General features: G+C 35.9%; 1 protein-coding gene across 1 annotated transcript in view; it reads right to left on the reverse strand.

Annotated features, from left to right (window-relative positions):
• The window catches only part of LOC145666619 (acetylcholine receptor subunit beta-like 2), a 699,654-nt gene that overhangs the window by 224,616 nt on the left and 451,526 nt on the right, over positions 1–23,512 (reverse strand). Inside the window, exon 9 of the mRNA XM_081734057.1 lies at positions 19,611–19,732. Within this exon, the coding sequence (XP_081590183.1) occupies positions 19,611–19,732 (122 nt within the window). The remainder of the gene's footprint in view (positions 1–19,610; positions 19,733–23,512) is intronic.

Raw genomic sequence — 23,512 nt, forward strand, 5'->3', positions numbered from 1 at the left:
TTGTATCAGTGAAAATTGTTCCATCAGCTTTCTTTAATATAAGCATGAGGTTGATAGCCTTCCTTAAATTCGTTGATCTTTTTATACATGTCCCGACTATTTTTATTTTTACTATTATCTTCATGTTCCTAAATTTTAGCTTTCAAAAAATCGCGTTTCTTTGTTCTAAAAGTTTGGGGAGTTTCTCGCCTGATCTCTACCAAATTTTGTGTAGTTATTTCATTTGGATTTCGTAGCCAACGTAATTTTGCCTGTTTTCTCTTCTCCGCTAGTTCGAACCATGGTTTGGTCCTACGTATTTCCGCATGTCCCAATTTTTCTTTTGAGAGAGGATGCTTCGTAAGCAAAGAAAAGATTTTAATTGATGGAATATATTTCTCCATAATCTTAAGGTTACATCTGTTAACTACAGAGTATATGATATGCTTCAGATTTCTGTAACGATTCCTGTAATGTTATTAAGATTATCATCATTTTGCTCAAAGAGTATTGTTGCGTCATACATAAATGATTTCCCTTCAGTAGTAGGCCCCCCGTTATGGCTAGCCGAGTCAGCAAAAATTTTCTCGATTCTGATTGGCTGAGAGAGGTCACGTGACGTTAGGCCCCGCCCACGCGGGAAATTCAAATTTCCAGGTCACGTGGTATGACGTCATGAGTCACCCCGCGGGGAAATCCCTCACCAGGGATTTTTGAAATTCGTTCCCTTTTACGGGTAAGATGAGTGCTTTGATACCTCATTCTGATTGGTTGACAAATGTCACGTGATTTTGGACCCTGCGATATTTGAAATTCGTTCCCTTTTATGGGTAACATGAGTGCTTTGGTACCACGATGATGATTGGCTGACAGAGGTCACGTGATCTTAGGCCCTGGGATTTTTGAAATTCGTTCCCTTTTATGGGTAAGATGAGTCCTTTGATACCTGATTCTGATTGGTTGACAGAGGTCACATGATCTTAGACCCTGGGATATTTGAAATTCGTTCCCTTTTACGGGTAAGATGAATGTTTTGGTACCTCAATTTTGATTGGTTGATAGAGGCCACATGATCTTAGCTGCAGCCCATGCGAGAAATTCAGAGTGATATGACGGCGATCCACCCTAGACCGGGATTTTGGAATTTTGTTCCCTTTTATTGATATGTACTGAAGTTCACCTTAAATATTATCATTTCCTTTTATGGGTATGAGGGTTCTTACCTTATATGTTTACGTGTGGAGATCTTGTCCTTGAATTAGTAGCCTATGTCTCTGGAAGGAACAATGGTGAAAGAGGGGGTCCATCCTTGTCGCTTGTAGAATTCTTATAACACATTGTTGTGAGTTTAAGCGATTTATTGCTCAGTAAGCGATTCATTAATAGAAACAGTGTTGTCAGATTTTTCTTACCTAAACTGCTCCGATTCTTTTCGAAACGGTTCCGCAGAGTGCAAGAAATTTTAAACTAAAAAATTTTTCGAACTAAAAAAATTTCAAAACTAAAAATTATTCGAACTAAAAAAATTTCAAACAAAAAATTTTCGAACTAAAACTTTTGAAACAAAAATTGCAAAAAAAAATCGAACTAAAAAAATTTCGAACCAAAAAATTGAAACAAAATGTTTTAAACAAAAAATTTTCGAACTAAAAATTTCAAAAAAATTTCGAACTAAAAAAAATTGAAACAAAATTTTGTCGAACTAAAACATTTTTTAAAAACAAAAGTTTCGAACTAAAGATGTAAATCACATCTAAAAATTTTCAAACCAAACTTTTTATCGAACTAAACTTTTAAAATTTTCGAACTAGAAATTTAAACCGTTTAAGAAAAATCCTAAGAAATGTTTCTCCAGGAATCGAACTCAGGTCTTTCAAACCAAAGACGTGTGTGCTAACCGCTTAGCTATGAATGAATTCGGTTTTAATCGTGCTTGGTGGGTTTCGAACCATGGTTCTTGAAAATGATACACTTATACTTTAAGAAAATAAATCTGGCAGTGTAACGTGGATTAAAATAAAATGCTGATAGACTTTTTTGTGTGTTGACATAGAAGCACATATGATTGAAAATGCAAGCGTCAGCGGATCGTAGTACTTTTGTTTTACTACGAACGTGTCAGCATGATTCATGAAAAAAGAAACATTGATATTTTCGTATGGAATATGAGGAAAATGAAATGTTGTCACAATTTACGACAAGTATTGACATGATCCTGGCAGAAAGCATTTTGGGATGATGTCATGATACTAGATGTTGTAACTATTGAGAAACGTGAATGACGTCACGATCGATTGTTACACATCGTTTTCGTTCGTGATTCATGACAAAAGCAGCGAGCGTTTTGATTGGTTCGTTGTGATGTCATTTTATAAATTTCCTCGTTTCTGATTGGTTGATGATGACATCGTTTTCACAGCGACCTAAATAAAAATCTAAATTTCATTTTTCAAATCCTACACCGCTCTCAACTATCGAGTGAGAAGGTCTGTTTTTTGAAGTGTCTTCATTTAAGTTTTACTGCACCGACTTTTTGTTCATTGAATTTAAGGTAAGTTCAGTGAGATTTTATTTTTCACACAAGATTCGAAAATCATTTTTATTTTATATTTGTGGGGGTGGATCACTCATACACTGTTTTACTTTTAGTACGAAATATTTAGACTATGAAGGAATTAGTGGAATGGGAAAGTGGGAGTACGAATCAGGAACCCCCACACATTAAAACTAAGCACGATAAATGATATGTTTAGCGTCCCTTCAGCTTAATGTTGAATGTGAACTCCCGTCGGGAATTGAACCATGGTCAAAGATGTGTGCGCTTAGTTTTGAAAAGAATGCATTACAAAATTTCAGAAACTATGCCTGAGAATAATATGGTTCGATACCCTTTGAAACCATTATTTTAGTTTAGCGTCCCCTTCAGCTTAACGTGATATTCGAGCAACCGCCCGGGATTGAACCAAGGCCAGAGGTGTGTACGTCAACCATTTAGCTTAGTTTTGAAAAGAATGTATGATAACGCATGAGAATATTAAATTTCAAAAAAGGCTTGACAGCGATCCGATGTGGGAAAGCAAACCCCACCGAGGATTGAACCAGGGCCTTCCACATCCGAACCATGTACGCTAACCGCTTAAATAAAAAAGAGTGCATGAATATTTGGTTAAAAGATTTACGCTATACAGATTTTGTTTCGACAATTACGTATGTGTTACGTTAATGGTTGGTGAATCTCTTCAACTTGCAAACGCATCATTTAAAGGTCGTTGTGAGTAGAAAAAATGCTTACGCGTGCTTTATCACATGTCAGTACTGTTGAAACATTCATTCATGCATTCTTTTTATCACTATAGAATGGTAGGTCAGTTATATGCTGATGTAATGGTCTCGAGTTTGACAGCAATAAAACACACATTTCAGTAACATAATTATTTTTTAAAAAACTTTGATTTCTAGTACACGTGCTTTCATAATGAGATTCTGAACGTCACCGCCAGGGAATCAAACTCAGGACCTTTACATGAATTACTTAGTTAAGAATTTATCATGAATGTTATGATTTCCTGTTTATCAGGTGATTAAGATTTTTCTTTCTTCTTTTCTTTTGTAGTAAATTCACGCTGCTCAATTCCTTTTTTTCCCATTACATATTTGTTTTACCGTAATTGTACCTGTTTGTTTGTTTTCATTTTTAACCATGGTCGAATCGGGTTTTACTGTTTGTAATGAAATCACTCGTCATTATAGACGATTTATATACGTTTATGTATTATGAGGTGTGTACGTCAACCATTTAGCTTAGTTTTGAAAAGAATGTATGATAACGCGTGAGAATATTAAATTACAGAAAAGGCTTGACATGCCCCCGACGTGGAAAGCAAACCCACCGAGGATTGAACCAGGGACTTCCACGTCCGAACCATGTACGCTAACCGCTTAGTCACAATAATAAAAAAAATACACTATACAGATTTTGTTTCGACAATTACGTATGCGTAACGTTAATGTTCGATGAGTCTCTTCAACTTGCAAACGCATCATTTAAAGGTCGTTGTGAGTGGAAAAAAATGCTTACGCGTACTTTGTCACATCTCAGCACTGTTAAAACATTCATTCATTTCATGCATTCTTTTTATCACTATAGAATGATAGGTCAGTTACATGCTGATGTAATGGTCTCGAGTTTGACGACAATAAAACACTCATTTCAGTAACATAATTATTTAAAAAACTTTGATTTCTAGTACACGTGCTTTCATAATGAGATTCTGAACGTCACCGCCAGGGAATCAAACTCAGGACCTTTACATGAATTACTTAGTTAAGAATTTATCATGAATGTTATGATTTTCTGTTTATCAGGTGATTAAGATTTTTCTTTCTTCTTTTCTTTTGTAGTAAATTCACGGTGGTCAATTCCTTTTTTCCCTTACACATTTATCGCAATTGTACCTGTTTGTTTGTTTTCTCCTTTTCTAACCATGGCCGAATCGGGTTTTACTGTTCGTAATGAAATCACTCGTCATTATAGACGATTTAACATTGAGGGCAGAATGCTCGAAGTTCCATTCAACGCACCACCCGTAGGAACCGATATTATCCAATACGTACACAACAGTTTCCAAGCAATGCTAGACCATTTATTAGCCAATGTCGACGAAGAGGCGATGGTTGGTTTATCAGTAATATCACCACGGAACACGAATAAGCCATTTTGGGTGAGTTTTCGCCAAGCCCGAAACCTGACACTCGAGACGATGTGGGCCTCGTTTGAAAGAGTTTTACAAAGTAACAATGCGTTTCTCCTGCACGAACCATTCACGGTTCATTTTCATCGTGTGGATATTCCACGTGGCTACGGCGGCGGTTTGCGGCAAGGAGTACTGGAGAACGAAGAATTGTTACGTAGCAAGCGAGGGATTGTACGTGTAAGAAATCAAGATTCAAGGTGCTTGGCGTACGCCCTTGTTATTGCTATTGGCCTGAGAAAATACAAGAATGTAGATATGCAACGATATTGGCAATATCAACGCCAATCGAAATATGTTGTGGACCAAGAAGTCGATGCGTTATGTTCAAATGCAGGAGTCAATTTGGATCATGGTGCCAGTGTAAATGAAATACGACAATTCCAGGCATACCTCAAAGAATATAAAATTACTGTGTATACTAGTTTCACAGGCCATGATATCATGTACGAGGGGCCCAATGATGAAAATCGCACTCCCATAAATTTAATTTGTTTGGCTGGCCATTTTGACATCATCCAATCTTTAACGGCTTGTTTTGCAACCAATTTCTACTGTGAGGCGTGCCATAAAAAGTATGATCATCGTAACAGACATGTGAAAAATTGTTCTGTAACATGCTCCAAATGCTTACAAAGACCTCTATGCGACAAGAACCAAACACCGATATTGTGCAACGACTGTAATCGTCAATTTTACGGCGAAGAATGTTTTAACAATCATCATAATATTGTATATCATCAAGGGGAACCTGTATGCAAAATGGTGAAGCAATGTACTAAATGCTACAGAGTATATTCTTTTGTACGAAGTGGACAACGCATTCATGATTGTAATGAGATTTTTTGCAATGTTTGTAAGAAGATTGTTCCAGGGTCGCATCAATGTTATATGCTTCCCGATCGCCAATGCTTGAAACCTGGTGTTCCTTCGCTCATGCATGCAAAGAAAGCCTTATTGATTTTCTATGATATAGAATCTATGCAAGACACGAATATTGGCGATAATATGTATGTACACGTTCCAAATTTATTGGTTGCACAACAAGTATGTTACGCATGTGTTGAAAACAATAATATCCAGCAGTCTTGCAGTACGTGTGGTCAGCGCCAGCATATTTTCCAAGGAGACGATCCAATTTATGATTTTCTCCAGTACTTGCGGGAACGTCGTCCCAATATAAATAGGATTTTCTGTCTCGCTCACAACGCGAAGGGATACGATGGACATTTTATCCTAAAGACCATGGTCGAACAATGCCAATGGAGACCTGACGTTATATTAAATGGGACCAAGATACTGAGTTTAACCTTGAATAATCTGACGTTCATTGACTCTTTGAACTTCTTGCCTATGGCATTAAGTAAATTGTCAAAAGCGTTCAATTTACCCGCAACCAAAGGCTACTTCCCGCATTTCTTCAACACCAAGGAGAATCAATCGTATATTGGACCACTTCCAGAAACGAAGTATTATGGTGCAAATGAAATGACCGTCGAAGACAGAAACAAGTTCATGCAGTGGTACACCGATCATCGTAATGACACGTTTGATTTCCAGAAAGAAATTATCAAATATTGTATTCAAGATGTCAATGTACTGCGACAAGCATGCGTTTCATTTATGACGTCATTTGAAGCAGAAACCAAAGTGAATCCCTTCTTGGAGACGATCACGATTGCCAGTGCCTCCAATTTAGTATTCCGCCGGAATTTCCTTAAACCCAACACTATTGGAATTCTACCGGCAGATGGCTATCGATGGAGAAGTACCCAATCGATCGCTGCAATGCAATGGCTGGCCTACATTGAAAAAAGCGAAGGAAAACAAATCTTACATGCGGCCCGACAAAAAGAAGTGTTTATTGCGGGATTCCATGTTGATGGCTACTACCAAGATCCTGAGACGTTAGAGGAGCACATCTACGAGCATGCCGGCTGCTTTTATCACGGGTGTAAAGTATGTATTACTACTCGCCGTAATCAGCCCATCTATGGCAATCCAGAAGACACCATGGAATTCCGTTATGAACGAACGCAACGCAAAAATGCAAGACTGCGTGAATTGGGGTATATTGTACATGAAATGTGGGAGTGCGAATTTATTCAGTTCTTAAAACAAAATCCAGCAATGGCGACGTATCTGAAAAATCACCCGTACATGAACCGCAGACCATTAAATCCTAGAGATAGCTTTTTTGGAGGAAGGACCAATTGCGTGAAATTGTACCACCAAGTCGACGAAAAAGCAGGAGAAGTAATAAAATATTTCGATATTGTTTCACTTTATCCTTACATCAATAAGTGTGATAAATACCCTGTAGGTCATCCTAGAATTTATCTACAGGGTGATGAAAATATACCACCAATAAATAAAGTCAATGGTCTGATCAAAATGACGATATTACCAAGTCAACATCTTTATCATGGTCTCCTGCCTTACCGATGCAACAAGAAACTACTCTTTCCACTGTGTGCTGCATGTGCCGAAGAAATGAACCCAGACCCTACAGCAACGTGTACGCACAACGATCAGGAGCGGTGCCTCACTGGAACATGGGTATCATATGAAATACAGAAAGCAATAGAATTGGGATATCAAAAGGTGGAAATCTTTGAAATTTGGGATTATGACATTGAACAATATGATCCCATCACGAAAACAGGTGGCTTGTTCACGGAATACATCAATACGTTTTTGAAATCGAAAATGGAAGCTTCTGGCTGGCCCAGTTCCTGTGTCACCGAAGAAGACAAATCAAAATTTATACAAACCGTCCTGGAGCGTGAAGGTATTGCATTGGATACGACCAAAATTGAAAATAATCCTGCACGAAGAAGTTTATCTAAGCTTTGTGTTAACGCTCTTTGGGGAAAACTTTCGCAAAGATCAAACTTTAGCCAGACCACAATTATTGATCGGCCGGAAGAATTTTATGAAAAACTCACTTCCCCCGACATTAAACTCCATCAAATTGTACCCATCAATGATACGATGTTGTATGCGTTCTGGGAGTACAATGGACATGTGCCTGTTCAAAACCGAAACACCAATGTCGTGTTAGGTGCATTTACAACATGTCAGGCACGTCTGGAATTGTACAAGTACCTGGAAATGTTGCAGGAACGTGTTTTATATTTCGACACGGATTCTGTGATATTTACAGAAAAGCCCGGGGAGCCAACCATTGAACCTTCAACGTACTTGGGATGCTTATCGGATGAGATGGAGTCTTACGGCCAACGAGCATACATCAAGACATTTGTCAGTGGAGGACCAAAAAATTACAGCCTAGAAATATACAATCCGGACACCAACGTCACCAGCTACATATGTAAAATTAGAGGATTTACATTAAACTACAATGCAGGACAACAATTAAATTTCAACACGCTAAAAGAAATGATTACAAATCAACGCCGTGGACAAGTCACCATCACTATCCCCCATAAAATATGCAGGAACAAAGACCATACCATCGTCACACGCAAAGAAGAAAAAATGTACAGTATCCAGTACACAAAACGTCGATTTAAAGAACTCAATTCCTATGATACGGTTCCGTACGGGTATGTTAAAAAACAGAAGTTGGAACTGGAAAAAGAAGAAGAAGAAAAAACTGTAAATACCCAATAAGGCCACCATTTCTTTTTTCCTTTTCCTTTTTTTCTCCTTAATCACAAAACCAACACCAAGAAGAAAAAAACGCAGTACCCAGAAGAGTTCATAAATCACCACCAACACCATAAGTGGAAGAAATGTAGTCATCTCGTACCAAAGGAGGAACCTTGACCATAAAGCAGCAACACCAAGAAAAATGCAGTACCCAGAAGAGTTCATAAGCATCCATCAGTGGAAGAAATGCTGTCATCTCGTACCCGAGGAGGAAGATGAGCCTAAACAGATCCATCATTTACGAGTAAGTTTTATTTCTCTCTTATCAATATTGACTCGTTTTTATTGTTTCAGAAAAAAAGAAATTCATAAAGTAATCCGTTGTTTCTTCTTTTTCTTTACAGGATACGTCTACAAGATTCGAAGATGATGACACGTCAAAAATATTCATTAACTAGATCCTGTATGAGAAAAGCACATACCTTTCGTTAAAATACAAGTTGAAAAAAAAATGTTTTATTATTTCTTGAAACCCTGAACACTTGTTTTCAAATCATGGTAATCTTGAAAATTTAAGGTGGAAAATATATCCAAGATTTGGTTTACATGATTTGTTCGAAAAATTAATTAAAGAATTTTTAGTGTCCAAAATTTGGTTTTTAATTTAGTTCAAAAATTGATTTGAAAACTTTCAAATGTGGTTTACATATTTAGTTCAAAACTTCTTTTTAAAAATTGGTTCGAATTTTTTTTTTAAATTTTTAGTTCGAAAATTTTTTGGTTTGAAAATTTAGTTCGAAAGTTTTTTAGTTTAAAATATTTTTTTCGTTCGAAAAATTTTTGTTTAATTTTTTAGTTCGAAATTTTTTTGGGTTCGAAAATTTTTTAAATTCCTTTTAGTTCGAAAATTTTTTTGATTTGAAAATTTGGTTCGAAAGTTTTTAGTTTAAATTTTTTTGTTCGAAAAATTTGTTTAAATTTTTTAGTTCGAATTTTTTTTTTGAAATTTTTGTTTCAAAATTTTTAGTTCGAAAAGTTTTTGTTTGAAAATTTTTGTTTAAAATTTTTTAGTTCGAAAATTTTTTAGTTTGAAAATTTTTAGTTTTGAAAATTCTTGCACTCTGCGGAACCGTTTCGAAAAGAATCGGAGCAGTTTAGGTAAGACAAATCTGGCAAAACTGTTTCCATTAATGAAGCGCTTACTGAGCGTTTAAAAAAATCGCTTAAACTCACAACAATGCGTTATAAGAAATCTACAAGCGACACCCTTCTTTCACCATTGTTACTTCCAGAGACATAGGCTACTAATTCAAGGACAAGATCTCCATCAAGGTAAAAAAGCTGGTAATCATCTTATCTGTCAAAGAGAACGATAATATTTAATGTAAACTTCAGTACAATATCATGATACCAAAAAGGGTTATTTAAGGAGGAGGTTGAACCCTTCATGGGAACTTTACGCATAACCATAAAAAGGGAACTAAATTCTAAAATCCAGGTCTAGGGTGATCACCGACATATCGCTCTATATTTCACTCATGGGCTGGGAGGGGGTTAAGATCATGTGACTTCTATCAACCAATCAAAATTGATGTACCAAAACATTCATCTTACCTGTAAAAGGAAACAAATGAGTGAGGGGGTTTTCCCATGTAATCTGTTCACCGTGTGGCGGGTCTAAAATCATGTGACCTCTATCAACCAATCAGAATCGAGATACCAAAGTATACATCAGAAAGGACACCCTAATTTCAAAAATCCTAGGACCTAAAATCACGTGATCTCTATCATCCAATCAGAATCAAGGTACCAAAGCACTTATCTTACCCATAAAAGGAAACGAATTAGTAATGGATTTCCCCGCAAGGTAAAACATGACGTCATACCATGTGACCTGTTCACCGTGTAGCGGGTCTAAGATCATGTAACCTCTATCAACCAATCAGTATCGTAGTACCAAAGTACTCATCAAAGGGGATACCCAAATTTCAAAACCCAGGGTCTAAGATCATGTGACCGCTATCAACCAATCAAATTCAAGGTACCAAACCACTCATCTTACTCATAAAAGGGAACGAATTTTAAAAAAAATCCCTGAGCCTAAGATCACGTGACCTCTGTCAGCCAATCAGCATCGTGGTACCAAAGCACTCATGTTACCCATAAAAGGGAACGAATTTCAAATATCGCAGGGTCCAAAATCACGTGACATTTGTCAACCAATCAGAATGAGGTATCAAAGCACTCATCTTACCCGTAAAAGGGAACGAATTTCAAAAATCCCTGGTGAGGGATTTCCCCGCGGGGTGACTCATGACGTCATACCACGTGACCTGGAAATTTGAATTTCCCGCGTGGGCGGAGCCTAACGTCACGTGACCTCTCTCAGCCAATCAGAATCGAGAAAATTTTTGCTGACTCGGCTAGCCATAACGGGGGGCCTACTACTCCTTCTTCATAGTTTTGGGGAAGTCATTATTTATATTACGCGTATTATATTATTATCAAATAATTTTAACGTGAATCTTTGTGGATGCCTAATTAGAAACATACCAATTATAAATATGCATATATTCAGATTTCAGAATGTGTTCACGGCAGTGATTTGTAATACTGATATGTACTACTACTTCATCTACACCGCCTAATATATAATATACTCTACAACAGTTGATCAGATTCATCTACCGTAATATGAGTTTCATCTCCCTCCTCCAGAATAAGTCGTATTTAGGCTTTTGTTTCGAGGGGCTATGCCCAACACAAGGAAGGAAGTGGGCAATTGTCCATCTGAGTTTGATAATTAAATATATTTTAATCTATGCATAAATTGAAGTTATAATTGCAAAAATTGCAGATCGATAAATCCTATATGATATGATACCAAAATTTAGGAGCGAATCTAACCCTTTATTCTACTCATACTCTTGGCATTCCTAATTTCCCTGGCTAATTATTCCCCCGTTTTGATTTTCATTAATTCAAATATTCCTTTAAAAAAAATAACTAAACGCTATAATTTTTTCCTTTGTTATAATAAATAAAGTCCTGTTATGTTGATATTCGCGCAAGTTGGTGTGGAACACCAGTTTCTCTTATCAACTCCTCTTAGTTTTGGTGTTACTGATGACGGCCGACTTGAATCACAACTGACAACGGTCGATAAAGTATGATAGGCGAAACGAAAGAAAGTAACGTCCAGAAAAAGAAACAAAAAAGTAGAAAGGACGAAAGAAAAAACAAAAGGACACAGTTCTTACATAGAATGAAATTTGACAAATACAGTGTTATTTCTGAGCAAAGAGTATAAGAAAATGGAAAGTTAATGACATTTTTAGAAACTGTAAGAAGGATTAGGGAAGACTTGGTGAAAATGACATACTCAGGTAAAAATGACATAGCGAGGTTTCTCAGTGTTGGTGTGTGTTTTGTGTCTGTCAGCAACATAACCAAATGCGTAGTTAGCAACAGTGATAGTGGAGTAGTGGTAGATCAATAGAGGAGGAAGTTACGTTTTGACGGGAAGATTTGTGTTAAGGTAGGTATGTATTTTTTTCTTATTGCTCGGAGAAATAGCATAAGTACTTTAAAGTTACCGAGCCATTGTTAATAATATGTAGATGTTGAATTATGGTCTGTGAGCTATCATTTTATGCCTGCTTCTTGGTTGGTGTTTTTTGCGTTCTTGTACAATGACTCTAGTTTGTCGCAGTATGCTATTGGGGGAAAACGACACGTCACGGCTTGGTGTAAAATGACTTAGTATGTCATTTTACCCTAATTGGAAATTGAAGCTACACGTTGTATCTCAGTTTCATATTATGGCCTATTGTTCTGAGGTAACAATCTAAAATCTGTTAATTTTCACTTTCAAAATAGATTTGACTTCTTAAAATTCAGTATTAGAAAAAGCATTTTGCTCCACTCTAGCGCATGGAAAATTAATCTAATATTAAAATTGCAAAATATTCCACTGCAAATTGATTATTGTGAACAGACACTGAAAATATGTTCTTTCAAGTAATATGATTTTTTTTAAATTTCTATTTTAATCACCAATTTGACAGTTCTAATAAAGATTTTCGTTTTGTTTCAGAATAGGTCGTAACTATACACTGAATACGACACGACAATGCTGGGATAAAATGGCTATGGAGGAAGCAAATTGATCTGCTCGATCGGGGCAACTGGATTCATTAAAAGCATCCAAAGCTAACATGAATATTCCAGACATAGAAGGAATTGCTTACGAGAAAAGACTTTGATCAGACAATCAATTACTAGATGTTATGTCTAAGAATGATGGTGGATCTACACAAAATGCTTCATTACAAATATACGTTTTATACCCACCTACAATTTCTGACATTCCATCCAATCTATCCGAGAAATCATCCTGTAGCCTAACTCCAAAAAATATAACTAGTACCCCATCAACAGGTGAAGGTGAACGTCACATTGTCCCTATACAAAAACTTTCTCCGTTTCCGTCTACATCAGGATTGGTAAAAGCAAAACGATTGGTTCGTAAGCGAAGAAGCACAACAATTCTAACATGTAGTCCCAAGGAACAGAAAAAGAAAATAAAAGAAAAGGAGGCTCTTGAAAGAAGTCGATCTTCACGAATGTGCTAAAAACAAATACTACAAGAGCCCTCAGACACTGGAACTGTGAGTGATGTAGATGTTGATGACAATGAAAGTAATTGTGCCTGAAATTTTTGTAACAATCTGTACTCCAATTCAAAACCTATGGAGGAGTGAGTTCAATGTGAATTGTCTGGATACTGGGGTCATACGGAATGTGTAGGTGTCAGCATGTGCGAAGCACATTTCAATTCAGTGCACTTTGTTGCTGTATAAGCCTTTTACCTAAAATAGTTTATGTATGTCATTTTACATCAGTTAAATATGTAATTTTAACCTCATGTTTATTTGCCTTTCAAAATGTAACGCTCAATTTATTCATTTACTGTCATTAAACCTTAACGCTTAAATTCTATGTAAATAAATAGAATTTTATGTGAAGGTTCTATTATTGTACTGAACAAACTTTGGAGCTCTGGGTTGTTTATTAATAAAGTTATATTCATTTTAGAAAAAGTATGTCATTTTCACCGAGTCTCCCCTACTGTTGTACGTGAAATGCGAAAAACTAATAAATTTATTTCGGGGGGAACTTGAGCCCGATAGACTTCTAAATACGCCACTGAAGACAATTCTGCTCCCCTGCTCCTTCACAGTATTGTTTTTCAACTTCATAAATATTTTGAACATCGCTTATATATATATATATATATATATATATATATATATATATATATATATATATATATGTGTGTGTGTGTGTGTGTGTGTGTGTGTGTATAATATGGGAATGGTCTTACCCGAACCCCCCAATGTTGAAGACAGAGTTGCGCCGATGCTGGTAATACCGTGAAGACACCAAGGAAACAAAAAGGTCGAATACCTTCCTTGGAATTCTTATCTTTAAGCGAACCTTCAAAGCGAGAAAGATCTGAAAAAATCCCAATAATAATGACGTTAATACATTGGCATACACTACGCAAATGAGTCATCGCTCTTCTGTAAAATTAAACACTTTAACGTTCTGAAATGCGTTTGTCAATCGAGAGCAGAGAATTATATGAAAGCTGAGACAGTAATGTCTTCACACACGTACATGTACTGTATATCAATGATTAAGCGCTAGCTCTTTCCCTTGATATGGGAATATCAAGAACAAAATATAAAACGTTGAGAAACAAAGCACTGACAAAAGTTGTTTTGAATTGTATCCACCGTACTTAAATGTATTAAGTTGGTCTGCCATATTGGATACACCATTTTTAATTTTCCATTTTAATATAAAATTTGAATTCAGTGAAGTGAAAATCCCCAAGTATATTTTTTTTACTTTATTCTACATTTTTCAAAATTTGATCCACCATATTGGATCCGCCATTATGAAGTTTTAAGTTTTGATATCAAGTTCGTGATCAGTGAGATGAGAAACCACAGCCTAAGCATTTCTGTGCACTTTGAAAGAGATTTTGAATTTTGGACACTTTGTGGGCATTTCGTACCAGTGTGGTAGGGCTAAGAATACACTAAGGTCTTATTATACAATCTGATGTCAGTCTGACATGTTTTAACGGAAAAAATACTAAAGTATTTTTTCTTCCTTCTTCCAGGAGTAACTTTGATGTATTTCTCGATATAGTATGGTGATTCGGTGAAACATTTAAAATAAACGGGAATGCAATGAAGATGACAATTTCTTAGGATATACTTCTTCTTCTCATCTTTCATGTATATTTGATATAGTATGATTATACGTTCAAACGTATCATATGAATGGACTATCCGGTAAGGTGCAGTGATGATTGGTTTTGATTATGTTTGACTTGTTTTGCACTGCTGGCATTTTGTATAGTAAAGTGTTGCTATAGAAAATACTTTTAATTTAATCAAAGTGAATTAACACTCACCTGATTAACTTTCCGTCATCCAAAATTTAATTGTTTTCTTATAGGCGTTATGAAAATTATCAAAAGCACATTTAAATAAAAGTAATTATTACTATTAGTACAGAAATTCCCACAAAGAAGATTTTTCATTGCTTCATTCTTTTCCAGACCTCACATGCCTTTAAAAAAGAAAAAGGGAGAAAGTTTCCTGTGAATATGATCAACTATCATGAATATATGGTAATTGTATCACCAAAGTAATTTAATATAATTAAAACTTCTCCCGAACTAAGACTTTCTTTATGCAGAATAAATACATAAATAAATAAAATACGATAGTTGTTTTTGTTTAATGAAGAAACAAACGTTTGCTTTAGTTTTTATTGATTTTAATTAGAATCAATGTCAGAGATAAATCTTATGTTTTATTTGCTGTCTCTACCTTTTGTCCACTGTTACGGGAGAGCTTCCTTGTGTTAAATGGATAGCGTACGTACTTTTGGCGTGGGAGACCCAGGTTCGATTCTCGGATGGCTCATGTGGTTCGGATTTCACCGTTAAGCTGGAGGGTTCACATCTCATATAGTTTCATTGCTGAAAGGAACGCTAAATTCAAATCCAACCTATTCCAACTTCGGAATCTATTGGAACTATATTACCTTAAATGTTATGCAACCTGCTTTACTTTGTTGCAGTGTTGGCTGCAGCCCATCCGTTATTGACACAAATATGGATCAAAGTTAACAATGATGGTTGAAGATTTAATAACCCTTTCATTACAAAAAACCTGTGATAAGTGCATCTACCCTCCATAACATAGGAATAACTCTCCTGATGACCGAGGTTCGAAATACACCTCAGAAGGATAAATGCAATATTTCAAAACTTCATGCACATGTTGTGTCAAGTATCATGTTATCTCTGCTAATCCTGCCCTAAGTGTTTTTCTTGTAATGCTCTTTTCGCATCTTTCATTACGAAGTGTCATGTTTAATTCTAGTGTCAACCAGTACCACAAATATAGAAGTAATCCTAACCTACTTCGCTAGACGAAGCAGAGCATAAATCTGTCTCACTCCCAGTATTTGCAACTCTCACTTTACATACCTTTCCTTTACCATTAGAGAGTGACAGATATATTGCTTAAGATCAAGAAGTTGTGAGTTCAAGATACAAATTTCTTTAATAGATACCATTAAAATACGAATGCTATTTATCATAAAGTAGAATTGTAGTTTATGAGTTTATTACTGGCCACAAGTGTAAACAGTATTCACTTCAAATGATGATAGCGTTTTGCCTTCTTACAGGCTATATATAATGGTAATTCCAGAAATAAGGTCTGCTATTCTTTTAAGAAATACAAAGAAACGTTTATTTTTAATATGTTTACAGCACCTTAAAGCTTGAATATTTATATATTTTTCTACATTTCGATCCATGAATTTTTTAGAGGTTGTGACTATTTTTATATATCCTCGTCATATCATGTATTTGAAGAAGCGTTGAACCTAATCCTTCACTCGTCGTCGTTGGAAGCGCGTTCCGGCCATACGTTTCTTCAACATAGGACACACATGTTAGCAAATAGTTAACTCAACTTTCATGACTATTGCGTTGGAAATAGACAATCTCCCACTCTTTTCTTAGCCATAAATTTCATTGTGACCAGCTGCAAATTCCCTACACCACTTTGAACTTTTTGACATCCATGCTCAATACGGAAATTGGCGATAAATTTCCATCAGTTTAATGTTTTTTGCGTTTTAAACCCGAATAACTGCATGAACGTCGCACTTGCCACTAGCGCCAAGAAGGAGCTCATAACAAACGGCTACCAAGCCAAGACTGACCCTCCAACGAGGATTAGATGCAGGTTTGTATGGGAGTGGGGGAAACAACAAATACAGCAGTGTTGCCAATAGCCAAATGAACAGTTTTCTACATCCATAGTAATTTGGGAGTCCATGCTTTTGGGATTACCCGCGTATATACTGATACTTCTTCAAGTGTACTCACGAAACATTGATTAAAATATTTCACTAATATATTTATATCCTTATGCATAATATAACTCATAAAACTACATAAAAACTAAAAACTACTAGACTATATAAAAAGTTAAATCAAACATGTGATTCAGTAATTTTGGGACAAATGGGTATGGTAACGGTTACTACTTTTGAAGATACAACTCAACGAAATGATATAAGGTGAATAGTATGTAAGTAATAATTAAAGTTCATTGTGATAAATGTGTATGTGAATATGTTTCTTCTATTATGTTTTTGTTTTGGTTTGAGTTTAGCGTCCTTTCCAGCAGCGAAGCTATATTAGACGTTGACCTACAGCTTAAAATGGAATTTGAACCACATGAGCTTTCGCTGTGTTGATTTGTGAACAGAAGTACATTTATACGGATTATAGTCCTATAAAAGTAAATTGCGTTACAAAAGTAAGAGTTTTGTCTAATTAAAAATTTGGAAGTGTAAAAATGAAACGAATAATGTTACTGGTTGTTAGATGTCACCTCTTCTCAATTTCTGAAAGTTATAAGCTGTAACGTTAGATTGTACTTTTATAATTGTCTGATGAAGGTAATATATATTTATGAAACTGTAAAAAGATTATTAATAATAAATGTGTGTTTTGGTCACATCTTATTTACTAAATTAAAGATAGAACAAAGGCTGTAAAATTTTTGAATAGTTCTTTTACCTGTGAGTATTATGGGAAACTCATGTCAGAGTCATTTTACCTCTAACAACACGAAAGCCCAGCTAGTGCCCATCCATTCTCTTCTCCTAGTGCTACAGTGTACTCTCTCACACCACACCAATATACACAAGATCATGCTGGGGACACAACCAGCTCCAACCCACAGAGGGAGATCACATTAAATCCTCCGAGAGCACGAGATTTGAGGATTTTCGTGTGGCTTTCCGGCAGTCTTCTGTCTCCAGAGAGAGGAAGGGCCTTCTCTCACGTGGCAAGTGGCAGCAAAATCTGATTTACTTAAATTATCGTCTGTTACACCAGCAACAGCGATACACTCTTCTTGTTTTAGTTTCTGGGCTTTAGAAAAGGTATTTGCTATCTCCGTGGATTTGTTAATTTATAAAGTGATTCGCCGCTACAGTTCGTGCCACAATTTACAGTGTACTCATGGGAATCCTATCGACTTCATGGCGGTTTACTAAAGGACAGCTTACTGTTCTGATTAATCAAAGCAACTAATTGCATTCCGTGGTAATTTGGTCAAAGCCTCCGAAATCTTTAACTGCATCAACGGTTTTGAGTTTTCTTCTCAAAACAGCATTTGCGTGTTATAATCAGGAGTTGTATGTTATTTTCCTCTCTTTTTATGAAAGAAGGAAAAAGTGATTTAGAATTGGTTTCATAATTTATTGAGACTGTTTTTATTTTACCAGTAATGTCCACGGTTATCTTTTTCTTTTTTTTTAAAGAAAAGTCCTTTAATAAATGTAAAGCTACAAATCCCGAAGTTCAAACATACACTAATTTCTAACGTAGTTTCAGGTTTCGCTTGCATATATACAGGTATATGTCCACATTTTCTTTTAATATTATTATACTATAGATTAAAATGTGTATACATGTCAAACTTACGAAGAGGAATTTATTGTTGGTTCATATATGTTTCGTATGAGTCTTTGATCTTTCCATTACAACCCATCCTTACTTGGAACTATCATCAAAAATTTCTACTTGATCCTGCCAAAACCAAAAACCTTTTCTAGGTTAATAAACACAGCGTGGACCTATTTCTTTTATTTCTATAAGCTTTTCACCAATTACTCTTTATAAGCCAATTGCATCTCTTGTGCCCTTACCTTTCTTAAGCCCGAACTGATCCCTCTCAATTTCATCATTTGTTGTTCCATAATCTTCTGTTCAGTGTTCGGATCATAATTTTGGCTGCATGTGATATGATACTAATACTTATGAATTCTTCACATCACTTTTGGTCCGACTTCTTAGCCAACAGTATCATGATCAATTTCAGTATTTCTTTAGGCCATTCTACTGTTTCATTTGTTTAATTACAGGGTAGGAACGATTTTCTCATGACCTTGTCTCCCACATTCTTAATGAACTTGACTAGTATGCTATGCATCTCGGTTGCCTTTCCATTTCTATTCCCGGAAGAGCTTTCTCAAACTCATCAAAAAAATATATTAAACACTTTACCATCATTGCGTGCTACATTTTCTGTACCACTAACATCTAGGACACGTGAACTATTCACGTTTTCATAAATTCCTCAACATAATCTTTCCATCTTCTTAAGAGTTTACGCTTAGCCCTCTATGCTGGTCTAGTGGCTAGTGCGTGTGTCTTTGATGAACGTGGTCTCGAGTTTGATTCCTGGTGGGTCAATACAAATGATTTAATTCCACTATCGATCATTTTTTTAAACCATTCTTCTAGTTACGCCTAAAAGACATAATCGCGAGACATTAAACTGAAAACATAAAACTTTACTCGTCTTACTAACTACCTTCCCGTTTTTATTTTTTACTACTACCATAATACTCCTTCCTACTATCATATTCATCCGAGGTTCCGTAGATTTCATCTCTTTGTATATTTTATCATATTTTCCAATTCTTTCTAGTTATCATGTGTCGTTACATTGTACAATTGTTTACTTGCTCTACTGTTTCTCTGCTCCATCAATATTAAATTAGAATACATATTTATGATACGGAACTATTTGACCATAGAATCAGGTAGAAGAGCATATCGTATGTAAACAAAAGAACTGTACTTACCAGAAGAATGTGGCTGCCTAATATCTTCTTGACTTCGTTTGAATACCGTGGGAACTGGGTCGAAGAGAGCTCCCTGGGGACTTCCTTTATGTTCAGGAGGGAATGGAGCTTCCATCCTGTCACTGAAAAATGAACATAAAGAAACTATGTTATTAGTAGAAAATATTTTTTTAGTACGTCTGCATATCCATCACTCAGAAAACCTAATACTGTGGATATTACTGTAGATATGAATAGAACCAACTTAACATATGAGTTGAATATAAATCATACTTGTTTTGTAGAGTATACTATATCGTTAAAATGCCTAAACAATGGAATTGAAGGGCCCTCATATGGTAAGTGAAACATGGAGGATTTGAATTACAAAGCTTATAAACTTAAAGTGCAACATGGTAATTAACAAGAGTAAACCTGTGTATATATGCCAATGCAGAAAAGTGGTGTAGCGCCTGGTCTTTGCTTTGGAGTATAAAATGGCGAATACCGAAAATGCGGAATTATTTATAACGAAGGTGCAAAAGTGAGCATTTACCTTGTTATTGTATAACCTAATGTAATGGTGAAACGACAAAGGACAGAAGGAACACATAACGACATGTGTGACAACCTTTTTGTATTGCAACACACGAGCACACAAAATACCAATAATAGGAGCGTTGTAGACAACAAAATCCGGAAATTGCACTGTCCTGAGTCATGTTTAAAATTCCACATCTGATACGTCCATTTCAGATTCAGAATCTGGGAGCGCAGATAAAAAGTGCAGGGTTCAGCATATTTTGTAAAGCTGCTACTGGCAACAAATCGTAGCGGAGCTTCCACATTCTTCTTTGAATCCTTGATTCCAGGTTTGGCCCGTTTCTTAGTGTCCAGTGGTGGTGCCTACACCGAATAGGCTTTTTTCTCCTACATCAGAATACGTTTCCGAAATTGACACAAATCCTTGTGGAGGCTTTCCATCCCTCCCCTTTCCCGATTTACTAGTAAATCTTAAAACCGGATTCGGATTAGATATGCGAATTGCGAATCAGGATTTTAGATTTTCAAATCCGACATCTGAAATTCGGATTTAAATCTGGATATGGATATCCGGAATTTGAATTCGACCTCACAATTTTTCTTTCTCTTCCTTTTCTCCCGCTTCTGTTGCTCTTCTTCGACTGTTTCGCATTCGTCCATCTCGGAACTAAATCATCAAATGTGTCTCCGTGCCAGTGCTTTCACTTCAACCGATCCTTGAAAACAAAATTACAGACACATCGCATCGCCTCCTTGCATCTACCAGTTCTTGCTTCACTAGCCGCAGACAGTGGCGCCTTCTGTTATCCGAATCGGGAAACGGCGTCTGGGTGTAGATGAATTATGTTTTTCTCACAACAGATGCTTGAAATACGTACTAGAGGCGACAGAAATGGAAAATAAGTCCACATGCTTTCTTTATGTTTTACCAGCAATTGAGGTAACTCGACTTACCTTGTTATTGCAGAGGGTTCTTCAATTATTTTCTATGATAATTGACCCTCGCCTTCGGTACGTTCATATTACAACCAGTGATTGATCATTCAATCCTGAAGAGGATAAAAGGTAACAAAATTCATGATTAATACAAATTTACTTTTAAGTAGAATTGAAGAAGCGAAGGATCAAGATGGGGCTGGCATTTGGCTCACAAAATAAATATCTTATTCATTTGCACGAATTCATTATGGCTGACAAAGATGAATGGAACAAATTATTTTTCTGGTAGATGTGAGGCAAAATGTGGTATAACATGATGTCAGGTTCTGGTTCAGTGAATACGCGTTGTTATTTACTTGCATATAGTCAATGTGACTGATCAAGAGAAATGGAGAAAGCTATATTCCTACTAAGTGTACTGACAAAATTTGGTATAAGGTTGGGTTTATATTCAGTTCATAACATATGAAAATCTTACTCAATGGTACGAATCCAATATGGGTGACGAAGGAAAATGGAGGAAGCCATATTTCTACTAGATGCATAGGCCAAATTTAGTACAAAGTGGTGGTAGGGTTTGGTTCACAAAAATATGCAAATAATATTTATTTACTTGAATTGGATTTGCTTGATGCAGATGGAATGGAAGGAGCTGTACTTCAATCGCTAGATGTGCGTGTGAAGGTTAAAATACGGAGTAATTTAGATATACAGAATAAGAATACCTAATTAACTTTTACAAATTTAATACTAACAACGCAATGATAAGGGTACAGAGTCTGCATCTGGATTGGTATAATCACATATACAGTAACTATTTGGCGAGTCACGACTATTGTTTGTGATATGACAAGCAGGAGCGTCTATTTCCATGTGACGTTGGAAAAAAACGTTCGTATCTGTGTTATTTCACTGCCAGATACTGTCTAACAAGACATCAATGACGATTGCCGAAAGTATAGCTTTCGACAAACTTAGCCGTAGAATGCCTCGAAAGGAACGATATCAATTTCCGAAAACACTGTAATGGAAATGTGTTTGACGTGATGAATCATGTGATTGACAGGTGGACCGTGTGAAAATGCATATCTGCAGAATGATTAATCCGATAAACAGGACTGTGCAAAATTGCTCGATAATGATCACAGCGTGACATTCCACAGAATGCTCCAAAATTTTTCTCCTTCTATGCTCCCCCCAAATATGTTGGTATCGTCATTACTCATTACTAACTTGTATAAGATTATAATACTATCTTGATTGATTCATTCCAATATACTATCTCCTATTACCATCGAGACTATACGATATTATATGATGAAATTCGAATTACAGATACTCCCACCAGAAATCAAATTCCGATCTTCCTTACGAGAGGCGAGAGAGCTAATTATTTACCCACGAGAGATTTGCATGTTTACACAAGCAGGAGATAAAGTTGATCTGAAATTAGATGGATAAATAATCTACTACTAACCACAGCACGAAATAGATATTACGTAGTATATTTAAGACATGAACAGTGACATTACGTAACATATACTAAACTTTAGTATCTGTTTGCGACATATTTTTTCAAATCCAAATATTTTTCAGTTATATTTCAATATGAAAACAAGTGAGCCTCGTTCAAATTGAGGAACTATGGGAGACTTCTAAAGTATGTACGTTCAATACTGAAAACGGAACCAGAAGTAAATCTATCAATTCTGGTTTGAATAGAGAAATAACATCAAAGATGAATTCTGTTCTTCGGAAATTAAATCCACATCAAAAAAATTTCAACTATCTCTTACAATTATTACTACTAAATGAAAATGAATTTTGATACCAAAGGTCGTACTATTTCACCTACTTCCGGTTTTAGCAGAACAAAAAGAGTTTAGAGGAAACGTAATCTTAGGATTCTCAGTATACATTAACAAACCGCTTGTAGCCACCTAGCACTGTTTTCACTCTATGAGAATCATTATTGAAATCAAAAGTGATAGATTTCTACTACTTCCAGTTGCTATACTAGAGATGAATGCGCATAATAAAATTTAATTTTCTTTATCTATCACAACTTCTTTCTAATGACGATCATTGTTGAAACCGATATTCGTGATTTCAGAGCTTCCATTATGAATATAGATATAAATTCTAGCTGAAATTTATACTTGGAATGTTAAATCCCTATAAGAATGTCATTTTTCAAAATCTCTTACAGCTTTTGCTCTATAGAAATTGATATTGAAATCGAAAATGGTAGTGGATTTGTATCACATCCGGTATTAACATAAACATACGAGCATAGCTAAAACCTACTCTTGAGATTTCCGATCCATATCAAAAAATTGTTTCTAGCTACGGAATACCAAATATGGCATGGATCAATCAAACCTTGACCTATGCCCAGTGACCCACCACTCATCGTGGCCCTCTGTGACTTGCCATGATCC

This window comes from Thermobia domestica, chromosome 12 (assembly GCF_964235325.1).
Source record: "Thermobia domestica chromosome 12, izTheDome1.hap1.1, whole genome shotgun sequence".
NCBI classification, from domain to species: domain Eukaryota; kingdom Metazoa; phylum Arthropoda; class Insecta; order Zygentoma; family Lepismatidae; genus Thermobia; species Thermobia domestica.